This window comes from Triticum dicoccoides, chromosome 7B, assembly GCF_002162155.2.
Source record: "Triticum dicoccoides isolate Atlit2015 ecotype Zavitan chromosome 7B, WEW_v2.0, whole genome shotgun sequence".
NCBI classification, from domain to species: domain Eukaryota; kingdom Viridiplantae; phylum Streptophyta; class Magnoliopsida; order Poales; family Poaceae; genus Triticum; species Triticum dicoccoides.
The window spans coordinates 107437739-107450543 of NC_041393.1; the positions used below are offsets into that span (position 1 = coordinate 107437739).

A 12805-nucleotide genomic window follows, 5' to 3' on the forward strand; every position below is an offset into this window, starting at 1 on the left:
CAGTCTGTCTCGTTAATTAAATTTATGGTTAAAGTTGAAGCACAGAAATAGAGGAAGCACTATATTTTAAAACGGAGGGAGTACAAAAGGAGAATGGCACGCGTGCAGTTCTAGTAATGTGCATCGTTGAGCACAAATACAACCTCTATCTCGAGAGTCTGTTCAGCCAGCGCCGCACCATGGCACGACAGCTACCATGAATTTCTATGATCAGTTCACTGTCACAGCAGGTCTTGAAACTCTCAATCATGTTAAGCTAGTACTCCTGTTTCTAAATATAGGTCTTTATAGAGATTTTACTATGATCTACATACGCAAGAAAATAAGTGGATCTACACTCTAAAATGCATCTACATACGTCCGTATGTGGTTTATAGTGAAATCTTTACAAAGACTTACATTTAGGAACGGAGGGAGTAGATATCAACCACTGCAATAGCATTACTTTTCCAAACCAAACCACGAACACAACACAGGGCCAAAGGCTAAAAAAGAAGCCACTTTGGTTCTGCCTGCTCACCTTCAACCCACCCAACAAAGGCTTCTACAGCAGCAAGATACTACTCCCTCCATCCTACTCCCTCCGTTCCTAAATACTTGTCTTTCTAGGCATTTCAACAAGTGACTACATACGTAGCAAAATGGGTGAATCTACACTCTAAAATATGTCTACATACATCCGTATATAGTAGTCATTTGAAATGTCTAAAAAGACAAATATTTAGGAACGGAGGGAGTATAATATAAGAGCGTTTGTGTAATGTAAGAGTGTTTTTGACACAAAACGCTCTTATATTACACAAAACACTTTTATATTATGGGACAGAGGAGTATGAAACATCCAACAGACACACGCACAGAGTACTTGCTCAGTACCACTGGTACTGACTGTAACGATAGCAACGCACCAGGCCACAAGCTACAATGGCTCAGCGACTTTCTCGTCTTGCCACAGGTTCTTTCTTCTTGTTTTGGCATTCTAAAGACACCACTATAGAGGAGTCTTGAGATCTATGATACTGAAACAGAACAAAAGGGAGCTACGGAAACCTAACTAGCCAATCGCTTCAATCTCTACCACCTGCCTGCTTTGACATGCAGAAATGCACTCTATGCTTGCACATCTACCGTTTTGCCGGTACGACGTATCTGCCCCTCATTCCCTGGCCATCTCCTTTGTTGCTCATCCTAAACTCTCGTCTCACCCTGGCCTCCTCTGCATCCAGCCAATCCTCATCACGAACAACAATAAACTGCAAAAAGGAAAAGATCAATACATGAAACTAACAACGGCTCATCTCCACATCCATAACGTTTCAAGTTTTTTGCGTGACTAATACCTCATTGAATAATTCTTCTGACATTTGCCTACAACCATTGCGCCGAACAGGCAACTTGTCCCGCTTTTTGTACTCAACACCAGTGGGGTGCTTTACATCATCTCCACATCCACAGTACTCGCCTATAATTATGTTGTAGTTTTGTTAATCAACATCTGATGCATAAATCTGATACTATTCAAAATACAAAATAGGACTGGAAGTCTGGAACAAACAAACATTCACAAAGATTTTGGCCCTACCATTATGGAAAAAATAATGAACAAAAATAGCAAGCAGAGAATATACTAAATAGCAGAATGAGTGACTAAGATAATGCAAATGAGAATTCCTCGGGAGAAAAGCTGCTTCTAAGTCCTCCCAGCCTATCCACTTCGTTGTATTGTTTTCGTATCGCCCGATTGGCTAATTTCTACTGCAAACAAGGGTAGATCCTACCTCCCGCCGCAAACGAGGACCTCATGCAAACCCTGAAAAGCTCGTTTGCAGCCCTCCCAAACCCGTTTCGGGCCCCTGTGCCCCATTATCCCCTCACATCTCACGGCCACCATCTCTCGCTCCCGTCTCGGTGCTGCCAGCGCCTCTCCCCCAGTTTCGTCCGCCGCACGGGCTCCTCCACTTTCTCTCATCCTCTTCTCCTCCTCTAATCTCTCCAAACCCTAGCAAATCCAGCCCAGTCTGATCTTCCCGTCCACACCACCCCTAGATGTCGAGGAGGCCAGCCACGACGCTGCCGTCACGCCACCCTTGGATGCTCAGGTGACACACGAGGCAGGCAGCCACGACGCTGCCGAGTACCCGCCCTTGGATGCGGAGGTGCTGCCCCACCACGATGCTCCAGAGGCGTTACCTAAGGCAAGCCACGACGCTCGCCCAAGTTCAGTCACAGCAACGACCTCGTCATGGTGGATGCGCTGCCCATCATCAGACACTGAGCCAGGACACCGCGCAGGCGTCGCCCAAAGGCCAACAATGAGAACAACCTCATCATGGTGGATGTCAACGCTCAACAATACGAGCGTGGATGGCTGCAGCAGCTCGAATGCGCCCAACCTGATGCACTTCCTCCTACATCTGCAGCACCGCTCTTGCAGCTTCGGCATCGAAGGTGAGACTCTCGCTGTACTGACGGTGTGGAGCAGTTCTTGCGGACCCTTGTTGACCTATGGGCACATTGCTATCTTTCCGGGCTGCCGCCGCGACATCCTCCCCTCTTCCAGGCACTCCCGACAAGGAGCTCACCCATGTTACTGCCATACCTCCGACGCTCTTGGCAGCCAGCTCCGTTCAGGTAAAGCTCGCCCTCCTTATCCCTAAAAAAATAAACTACTCCCCTCCGTCCCATAATATAAGAGCGTTTCTTACACTAGTTTAGAGTCAAAATCGCTCTTATATTATGGGACGGAGGAGGTAGTTACTAGATGCCTAGATTAGGAATTGTTCTGTTGACTAGTTATCTCCATCCATCAGGAATTTGTAATATTGTTAATGTGTTTCCTTCATTTGGTCTTCCGCTGTTTGATAATTACTGGTTGTACACTGCGCATAGCAGCACAATTCTCTAGCACCAACAAGTTTCTGACGAAACAAATTTTCTAACAAAATGTCAGGGGCACGTCTTTAGGACTAGTAAACCAATTCATTCGAAAATCTACTTTGTACACGGTCGCACAGCTGCCTTAGCGTGTGGTGGCTCATTGGCCGCACCCGATCTGCTGGGGCGACACAAGCGTGAATCTTTTCTGCAAGTGCTACATTAAGACGACAGTAGCACTACAGCGAGGCTTGAATGGTTGCTATAGCCTATAGGGACGCTGCAGCTATTGTGCAGGAGACCTGCTTTTTCTGACAGGGATGCAAGAGATGTATGCATGCTTCTTTTCTTTGATGTTCACGTCTCTCCCTCTCAAAAAATTTAGTCTCTAAAACAAGACATGAAATTCATACATGCAGAGACTAAGGTTAAGAACATTTTTAATTTCAATGGTAACCTTATACCACAAAACATATAGCTAATACCAAACCACTGGATAGCACGACCTTTTATCCTTGACGCTATCCTTCACGAGTATAAACGTGTATATACCATACAAATCGATGAACCTAAACTATAATATTAAACAAACCAATAACTGCTTTGTAAACAACCTAGTAATTGTTTTTCAGGACCCCATAGCTATTGTTAAAGAATTAGTCAACTGCATCAGGAGAACCTATAGCTACTGCAAAACAACCTGGCAACTACATTTGAGAATCTGGTAATTGCTTCCACAAAACCCGACAACCGTATCAAAACAGTTTGGCAATTATATCTGAGAACCTGGTAACTGCTTTCGTAAAAACTGATAACTGCAAGTGCAAGAGTTATTTTTCCATAAAATCTGATAAATTAAGAGACATGTTGGAATTTTAATTCTATACGTTATTAATATGGAGCATGCCTGGACATGTTAGTAGCCTAGTGCTTATGGACCATGCATCACTAGCATTACAACCATAATTAGATAGTGCCTATACTTGGAGAGATGCACTCCTTCAAATGTCACGCTCTATATGTGTTGTGTGCAGTGTCAGTGCAAACCACCAGACTCATATGATTGCTTACATAAAACAGCAGGAGCACCATCATTCAGGCGCTATTTAGGCTGTTTCCCGGGCACCATCAGGTTCAAGGTATTGGTATGCTCTTTTTGCACCTCAGAATAACTGGAGAACATGCTGCCATATTGTTAATATTATGGTGGAAAATCTAAAATGTTAGACCATGATGGTGCTTCAGCATTTGAAGTATGTAGACATCGGATTCACTCAAAACTCTATTGCAGGAATAGCCTTTTGTGGTAGTTGCTTAGCTAACTTAGAAAATGTTCATCTTTAAGAAGTTGACTGTGAGCATACATGTAAAAATAACGAGCTCCAACATTCAGAAAAATGACTGAACAGAAATAGCAGCGGAGAAACAGAATATACCGTTAGCTTCTGGCGTAACAACACATATACAGCTGAGCACATATTCCTCCAACTCGCCATCCTTCAAACATGTAATTTCAGCGAAGAAAAGATCGCCGACGGCACTCGACCCACTCTTGACAATCAAATTTAAGTGAGAGAATGATCTGCATTTGTATGGAGAGTTTCTTCCCTGAAAATGTGGTTTGTAACTCACAATTTCCTTCAATTCATATGCAAAATCCTAACATGGTAAACATACATCATCATATCAGTAATGAAAGAACCAAGAGCGAAGCCAAAAGGGAGTGAGGGAGAGCGCAAACCCCAAAAAGATGATGGTCCTCATTGTACTTGTCCAGTAAAGCGTTAAGTACATCCCATTTGGGGCGACGGTTCATCATCACATCCAAAGCTTGTTTGGAATTCATCCTTGTACCATTAGGCCAGTACAGGGTCTGCCACACATGGACATCCTCCTCTGAAAGATCCCCCATGTACCTAGTGCAAAGAGAATAAGAGATAGACCAAACAACCCCCAAGGCTAACACAACTCATGGTAGCAATAAACAATAAAAGGCTAAGCAAACTCACAGCCTACAGACCAAAAAATTATCAACACACTGGTCTGAGCTGGGGAAAAATCTAGCATTCACAACAATGATCGTTAAGCGTCAATTTGAGGATTTTAATTGAGATAATTATATTTTCTCAAACCTGCATGGAACCGTTGTCATTTTTCATTAAGAAGAAACCACTAAGATGTATCGGAACCAATATTTACAAACACCCATCAACGGTGAAGCCAAGAAAGAAGAAAGGAAAAATGACCGTCCTCAGCATATAGCCTACGAGTCCTAGCTAACCTGGACCCAAAACAGCACAGGAAACGAAAGGTCCGCTAAGCAAATTTGTGTGTTGTAGACTCGGGTTCAGGGGCACTTGGAGAGTACCATTGCCTGTGAATGAAAATGATTGAAAAGTTAGTTAGCAAGCAGTATCTACTACCTTTATTAGGAATTAGCCTTTTGTATTTCCTACTGGTTTAGGTTTTTGTGATAGAAGATGGACTATGGCAAAAGTTGGTTACTTGCAGATCACTTCATTTAAGATTGTTCAGCTAATTGCTATGAGTATTTGGATGATTGATCTTCAGAGACAGCAGACATTAGCAAATTGATCTTTTGTGTCACAACAGTATTCAGTCCACTTCATTACAACTGCTACTTATCACCATTGGGTGTACCAAATAGTGGCCTAACTGTACAAGTAACGATTGAGCGAAAGAGAAATATACTTGCATATAAGATGATAGCATAGGACACAACATATACATATAAGCATTTTCCAACACTTACAAATAGAAACAAATTTGAGAGAAGATTCACTTGAATTTACACAGATTAGTGTGATGACAGTCAGTGGCGTCCTGAGCTTCTTGTAAGCTCTAAAAATAGATTCTGAGAAGGCATACGACAAAATCGATTTGGAGTTTATGTTTTCAGTCCTAAAAATGAAAGGTTTCCCTAGGAAGTTTGTTCGGTGGACTAAAGCTGTTGTCTGCAATGGCAAGGTTGCTAATACTCTGAATGACATGATAGGTTTATGGCTAATACTTTGTTACTAGGAAGGGGCTCAGGCAAGGAGACTCCTTCTCTCCTTTACATTTTATAATGTTGCTGCTGATGTTCTGGCTACTCTGATCAAAAGAGCCCAAGAATAAGGTTTCACTAAAGGCTTCGTCCCTCAGCTGCACAATGGTGGTTTAGCCATACAGAAGTATGCTGAGAGGATGATTTGGAGGGGGCTAGAAATCTTAAGATAATTCTGTGTGTTTTTGAGCGTTTCACTGGACTTACTTCCTGAAAAGTGAACTTTTCTGTTTTGGGGAAGCACTGGCTAAGCAAGACATTTATGCTCAGATTTTTACTTGCTCTGTGGGAGATTTCCCTTTTTGGTTCGTAGGATAGGAATGTCATGGGAATAGGAAAACCATAGGAAATGAGATATGTATCTCAATTCCAATTAGAAAAGAGATGAAATTTGATTCATAGGATAGGAAGTTTTCCATTGGGTATAGGCTAATATTTTTTTCCCTTTGAAATGTTAAGGATTCCTATCCTACATAGGAATAGGAAAACATTCCTACAAACCAAAGGGCTTCAAATTAATTTTTTCTACAAAATTCCTGTCCTCTAGAATTCCTTCAAAATTCCTGTAAACCAAAGGAGGTCTCAACGGTTTGCTCTTATATCACAGCGGCAATGGTCCACAGTGATCACCAACAAGCGACAAGAAGCCCTTAAGTCCTGACCCGTAAAACAACACTGGGCCAGGAATCTGAAAATACAGTCACATAGCTGAGGAAAAGTACAAGCTTGGATGATTGATCTTTTCAGATACACTGACTTCAACAAATTGATCTTTTTTGTCACAATGCTATTCTGTCCACTTCACTGAAAGTGCTACCTGTCATCATAGGGTGTGCCAAGCTAGTAGTGGCTTAACTATAAATTACGTACTTGCATATAAGATGCTAGCATAGGACATAGCATATACATATAAGAATTTTTCAGCACTTCCACATAGAAACAAAGTTGAGAGAAGATTTACTTGAATTTACACAGATTAGCGTGATGGGAGTCTATAGCATCCTGAGCTTCTTTCAAGCTCTTAAACGGACCACCTCGACGAGGATATGTGTGAAAGAGTCCATCAGCATCAACCCTCAGAAAATATTTAATGAGCAATCTTGTTGGCATCAGTGAAGAAACAGGTGGAAAAGGCCTTGGCGGTGGTGGGGCCTCAATACGCACTGCCTGCTCGGTGTCCTCGCTGCTGAAAAAACAAGAGATGAATAAGAGTGTGGAATAGTATAAATTGTTATTATTTTGCAAAGATTGAAACCAAGGAGAAGATGTCTGCAAGAGATCTCATTGTAATTTTCCATTATTAGTTGTATCTAACATACGGTGGAGGCGGTGGCTGATGGAGGAAGGGAGGGGCGACTGCGGGAAAGGTCGCGCTGGCGCCGCATTTCGGAGTTGATTTCTCTGCAGAGATCAGAGAGGAGTCGTGGCTCCGATCCGCCGGTGACAAAATCCCCATCGTCGTTGGCGTAGACATTGATGCTTCGATCGTCTGGAAGACGGAATATCAACGGGTGGCCGGGGCGTCGTCTGGGCGGCATGGGGGGCGGCGGGTTGGTTCTAGGGTTTTGGAGATTTCGTCCCGGCGAGGCGAGGGGAAAAAAGAGAAGCTTTCTTCCTGGGTGGGGAGGCGAGAGGGGGAACGAACGAACGAACGAAATGGGGAGGGGAAGCTGACGGCGCGCTGCGATATGTTTTTCTTTTTCTTTTTGACCGAACTCACAGCGAGGGTGCCCAGCGCGCAGGAACAACCAGAGTACTAAAAAAACTAAAAATTGTGTTGTGTAATTAACAATAATTATCTGGTTGCCCGAAAAAACAATAATTATCTGGCAACTAAATGCTATGTCGGGTTTTTTTTTTCGGGGAAACTTAGAGAGCTTTATTAAACAAAGGCATTCGCTGAGCAATCAGCCAGGAGGCTGCTGGTCAGGAAGCTAGGGGTGGAGTCCAGCCAGCTTTCAGTCACAGTAAGCGTACAGGCACGCTTAGCACACAAATGTGCAGGACCGTTAGCGGCTCTTATTACATGAGAAATATTGAAAGACAAAAAGCTAGCAGAGAGCTCTCTAATTTCAGCAACTATTGGAGCTACTATCGACCGATCGACGTAGCCAAGGTTCCAGAGGTTGACTGCCTCAAGACAGTCGGTCTCCATGTGCACGTGTAAGAAGCCACGAAGCTTGGCAAAGATGACACCTTCGCGAAGCGCAAGCATCTCAGCAATGAAAGGATCAGTTGTCCCCAGTTGGGGTTTACACCATGCACCCAGGAGAGCCGAGGAGGAGCGAGCCACACCCCCCAATCCGGCCGAAGCAGTATCAAACTGTATTGCCGCATCTGTGTTGATTTTGATATAGGCCTCTTCGGGGGGTCGCCATCCGTGACCCGGTAGTGGTATGAACATCTGCCGGGGTATATCAAGCAGCGCTAGGTCCTCGCGGATGCGACGAACCGAGCTCACAGGATCAATGTTTTCTTGGTCGTGCGTCCTTCTGTTGTGAGACATCCATATTGCCCACATCACTGTAATTATCGTAGCACGATCCTTTTCAGTAAAACTTGGTTCACAGAGGATATCACGCGCCCAAGTGTTGGGGTGGAGCCAAGGCAGTCTGATATCAAACAATAACCGTGCCTCCTCCCAAAATCTGCGTGCATGGGAGCAATGCATTAGGGCGTGCATCAGGTCTTCGTCCATAGCAAGACACAATTTGCATAAGCTGTTGACTTTGATATGTCGGTAGTGTAGAGTGCACTCGTCAGGGATGATCCCCTTAAGTACCCGCCACCAGAATACCCGGACTTTTGGGACAACTTTGAGTTTCCATAGTTGGCTCCACATCTGTTGTTCACTCATTGATGGCGTCGTTATCTGCCCCTCTTCAAGAGCTAAGCGCTCTTTTTTGTTCATCAAAGCTCGATAGGCTGATTTAACAGAGTAGATGCCGGTTCTCTCGTGTGCCCAAGCCAAGAAATCTTCTCCACCACCCTGCCGGAGTGGGATGTTCAAGATTGCTTCTGCATCTGGCACGATGAAGGTGCCGCGCACAAGATCATGCTTCCAGGTCCAGTTGACCTCATCGATTAGGTCACTGACCATTGTAGCCATCGCAGCCGGTGGCCTGAAGAGCGGCCGCATGGTGGCAGTAGTCGGGATCCACCGGTCCTCCCAGATGGAAGTATTTGCACCATCCCCGATGCGTTTTAGCAGGCCAACGTGGAGAGCTTCGCGGCCAGCAACTATGGCCCTCCATATGGCAGATGAAGATTTAGGAGTTGTTGCCTGCATAAAATCACAGTTAGGGAAATATCTTCCTTTCATTACTCTTGAACAAAGAGCGTCCGGCTTTGTCATGAATCTCCAGCCATGCTTCCCGAGGAGCGCTAGATTGAATTGTCGGAGATCACGAAAGCCCATCCCTCCTTTAATCTTTGGCGTGGCTAGTTTGTCCCAAGCGATCCAGTGCAAGGACCGCCTGTCAACCGAACTTCCCCACCAAAATTTTGCCATGTTTGAGGTTAAACCTTTGCAAACTTTCTTGGTAAGCAGAAAACAAGACATGCTAAAAGTTGATATAGCCTGAACAATAGATTTGATCAATGTTTCTCTGCCTGCACAAGCAAAGAACCGTTCAGACCAACCCTGCATTTTCCCCCTTACTCGGTCTCCAATGTGTTCAAAAGTACCACTTGTTATTCTCCCAACAGCAGTGGGTAGACCAAGATACCGCTCTGAAAAAGCTTCTGAATGGACGTTGAGCAGCTGTTTGAGGGATTCTTTGAGCGCCGCCGGTGTGTTTGGGCTGAAGTAGATAGCACTTTTAGCTCTGTTTACACACTTACCGGAAGCCTCCCCATATATTCTTAGGATATCATTCAGCCTAATTGCACTCTCTGTGCTTGCTTTGATGAAGATCAAACTGTCATCAGCAAATAAGAGATGACTTACCCAAGGGGCCCGAAAATTAACTCGTATGCCCCGATCCACGTAATTGCCATAATTTTTCAGCATAGAGGAGAATCCTTCGGCACAGAGCAAGAATAGGTATGGGGATACAGGACAACCTTGCCGAAGACCTCTTGATGGTGTGAAAAAAAGGCAGCAGCTCTCCGTTGACACGAACAGAGAAACGAACCGAAGTGACGCACTTCAATATTAATCTGACCATATTGCCCGCAAACCCGAGCCTCAGCATCATAGCTTCAAGGAAGTGCCATTCCACTCGGTCATAAGCCTTCATCATGTCCAACTTAATCGCACATGAGAAGTTTTGCCCTTTCTTTCGCCTCTTCATCGTATGAACACTTTCAAAAGCCACAAGGACGTTGTCGGTGACAAGACGACCCGGGACGAAAGCACTTTGCTCCTCACTGATTATCTCATCCATGCATGGCCGGAGCCGGTTGGTGATCACTTTAACAGCGATCTTATAAAGAACTGAGCATAATGCAATGGGTCGATACTGGGAGATATTTTGTGGATGTCGTACCTTGGGAATTAATGTGATCGACGTGTCGTTCAAACCCGCAGGTAGCTCACCACCGTTAAGAAAATCAAGCACCGTTGGGATTACATCATGCTTCAGAAGGTCCCATTGACGTTGATAAAACCCTGCCGTAAAGCCATCCACCCCCGGCGCCTTGGAAGGCGCCATTTGGAATAATGCATCATGTACCTCTTGAGCTTCAAACGGGCGGCATAGCAGGTCATTCATAGCCGGCGTTACCCGATTTGGTACATGCGATAATAGGACCTCACTATTACTATAGCCTTGAGATGTATATAGGGCTTTGTAGAACTCCAAGATTTCTTCCTTGTCTTCATCTCCCGAGGCACAAACAGAACCATCTGTACGCTGCAGGTTGGCAATCTTGTTGATGCACCGACGTTGCTTTGCCTGCGCTTGGAAATAAGCAGTGTTGCGATCACCTTCCCGCAGCCACGGTACTCGAGAGCGCTGCTTTAGCCAGATCTCCTCCAATTTTAATGCTTCACGCAGCTTGAGCATAGTGGCTTTCTCTTCCTCTGAAGGCCCCCGTCCTACAGACTGACCACGCAATCAGTCAAGATGCTTTTGTAATTGTCGGACCGTCCTGGTGAGACAGCCGAATTCTCGAACCCCCCACGGCATCAAACTACGTTGTAATGCAGCCAGAGAGTTCATAATACCACCCAGTCCCGGCTGGGAGGTCTGTGCTCGCCAAGTTTCTGTGACGAGCTTGTCATAATCGTTATGAGACTGCCAGATATTCTCATACCGAAAAGGTTTCGACGTATGTGATCCATTGCAAGGGGCTTGGTGCCAAAAGTCAGTCAAGACGAAGCAATGATCAGACTCCACGGAGCAGATGTGGCGCACTTTAACATACGCGAAAATCTGTCTAAAGTCCTCGTTAGCGAAGGCACGGTCTAGCCGGGCCTTAACATTTGCGTCTCCAGATTGTCGGTTGTCCCAAGTGTAAGGAACTCCTGTCCAACCTAAATCTTGGAATGCACACTCATCGGTGATCTCACGAAAGGCTCTCATCTGCCATTCAGGTCGAGCCGCCCGACTGTAGTGTTCTTCCCCATATAGGGTGTCATTAAAATCACCCATGCATAGCCACGCCGAGTGTGGTAACCCATGCAGGGTACGAAGGAAGCGCCAGTTGTGATGCCTGTTCTCTGCTCTTGGCGCTCCATAGAAGCCGGTGAATCTCCAGCTCACCGAGTTGTCCAAAGCATCGTGCACCACTACATCGATGTGGGCCGAGCTGTAATTCTTGAGCTCTACTATCACATCTTTGGACCAGAAGAGGCCGATACCTCCGCTTAACCCATCGCTGTCAACAGCAAAGCAGCCTGCAAACCCTAAGGTTTGTTGCAATCTCTCAACACGTTTCCCTCTAATCTTTGTTTCCATGACAAAGACTAGTACGGGCCCTTCTTGCTTCACAACATTGCGAAGCTCGCGAACTGCCTCGGGGTTCCCAAGCCCCCGGCAGTTCCAGCTGAGGCATATCATTGGGCTGGGCAGGGCTGCATGGCAGCCTCTGCCGAAGTACTCGAGTTGTTGGGCGTGGGCTTCTTCTTCTTTGGTTCCCGGACTGTGCCCTCGTCCTCGGAGCCCTCATCCCCCTTTTCAGTACCGATAGCTGTGTGCTCAGTCCCCTCCTCAACATTGGCGGCGTGGTTTGTGAGGAGGGGAAGTTCAACTCTACGGTAGACTTGATTTGGCGGCCCCCCCCTTTCGTTTTGGAGCTGTCTTGCACTTAACGGGAGAGTTCACCTCGGCTTCTGCCATGGCTGCATTACTGGAGTTTCTAGTCTCGTTTCTGTTGGATTTTGCTGGTTGAGTACGTGAAGAACCCTCAGAAGATGCAGCTTTCTTCTTCTCGTCCGACGGCCGTAGGCCCTTTCCAAATGGCAGCTCGCCGTTTTCATCCCTCGTCCCCGGTGTCGGACAGACCAGATCAGAGTGGCCCAAACGGCCACACGAAAAGCAAAAGTGGGGTATGTTTTCGTACTGAATTTCATATGGATCTGTACTACCCCTCCTTGCAGAATTGATCAGAATCCACCTCCTCAATGGTTTGGCTACGTCAAGTGTGACACGTGCTCGCAGGTAGCCGCCCCCATGATCAAAGTGAATCGAACTGGCTTCCTTGTCTATCTGCTTCGCAATTGCCTTGCACCATGCATCATCTTGCAGATTGAACGGGAGATTGGCAACGCGTGCCCAAACTTTCAATTTGTCGAACTTGAGCTCCGATGGGCACATGCAGTCGTCAAATTCTGACAGAAGAACCGCGTTCTTACTGATATGCCATGGGGATCCTTCCCATACGCGATCTCTGTCTCGCTTTGTTGCAAAATCAGCAACG

At 45.7% G+C, this 12805-nt stretch overlaps 1 protein-coding gene across 2 annotated transcripts; it reads right to left on the bottom strand.

Annotated features, from left to right (window-relative positions):
• Nucleotides 1–831: 831 nt before the first annotated feature.
• On the bottom strand, nt 832–7601 carry LOC119341961. 2 transcript variants are annotated; one of them, XM_037613807.1, is made up of 6 exons: nt 7261–7601; nt 6903–7124; nt 4616–4790; nt 4311–4533; nt 1341–1462; nt 832–1253 (listed from the first exon to the last, which is right to left on the bottom strand). In XM_037613807.1, the coding sequence occupies exons 1-6, from the start codon at nt 7413–7415 to the stop codon at nt 1125–1127; spliced, it is 1026 nt and encodes a 341-aa protein (XP_037469704.1). In that variant the 5' UTR covers nt 7416–7601; the 3' UTR covers nt 832–1124. The 2 variants fall into 2 exon arrangements, with proteins under 2 accessions (XP_037469704.1, XP_037469703.1); XM_037613806.1 differs by having other exon boundaries at nt 6903–7127.
• Nucleotides 7602–12805: the final 5204 nt, after the last annotated feature.

What these genes read in the sequence shown, in the direction of transcription:
- LOC119341961 (XM_037613806.1), bottom strand. Translation starts at nt 7,415, where the DNA reads ATGTCTACGCCAACGACGATGGGGATTTTGTCACCGGCGGATCGGAGC. An exon ending in GCTAATCTGTGTAAATTCAA is followed by an intron (nt 4,791 to 6,902) that starts GTAAATCTTCTC and finishes TCTTTGCACTAG; the next exon opens with GTACATGGGGGATCTTTCAG. An exon ending in CAGAAGAATTATTCAATGAG is followed by an intron (nt 1,254 to 1,340) that starts GTATTAGTCACG and finishes TCCTTTTTGCAG; the next exon opens with TTTATTGTTGTTCGTGATGA.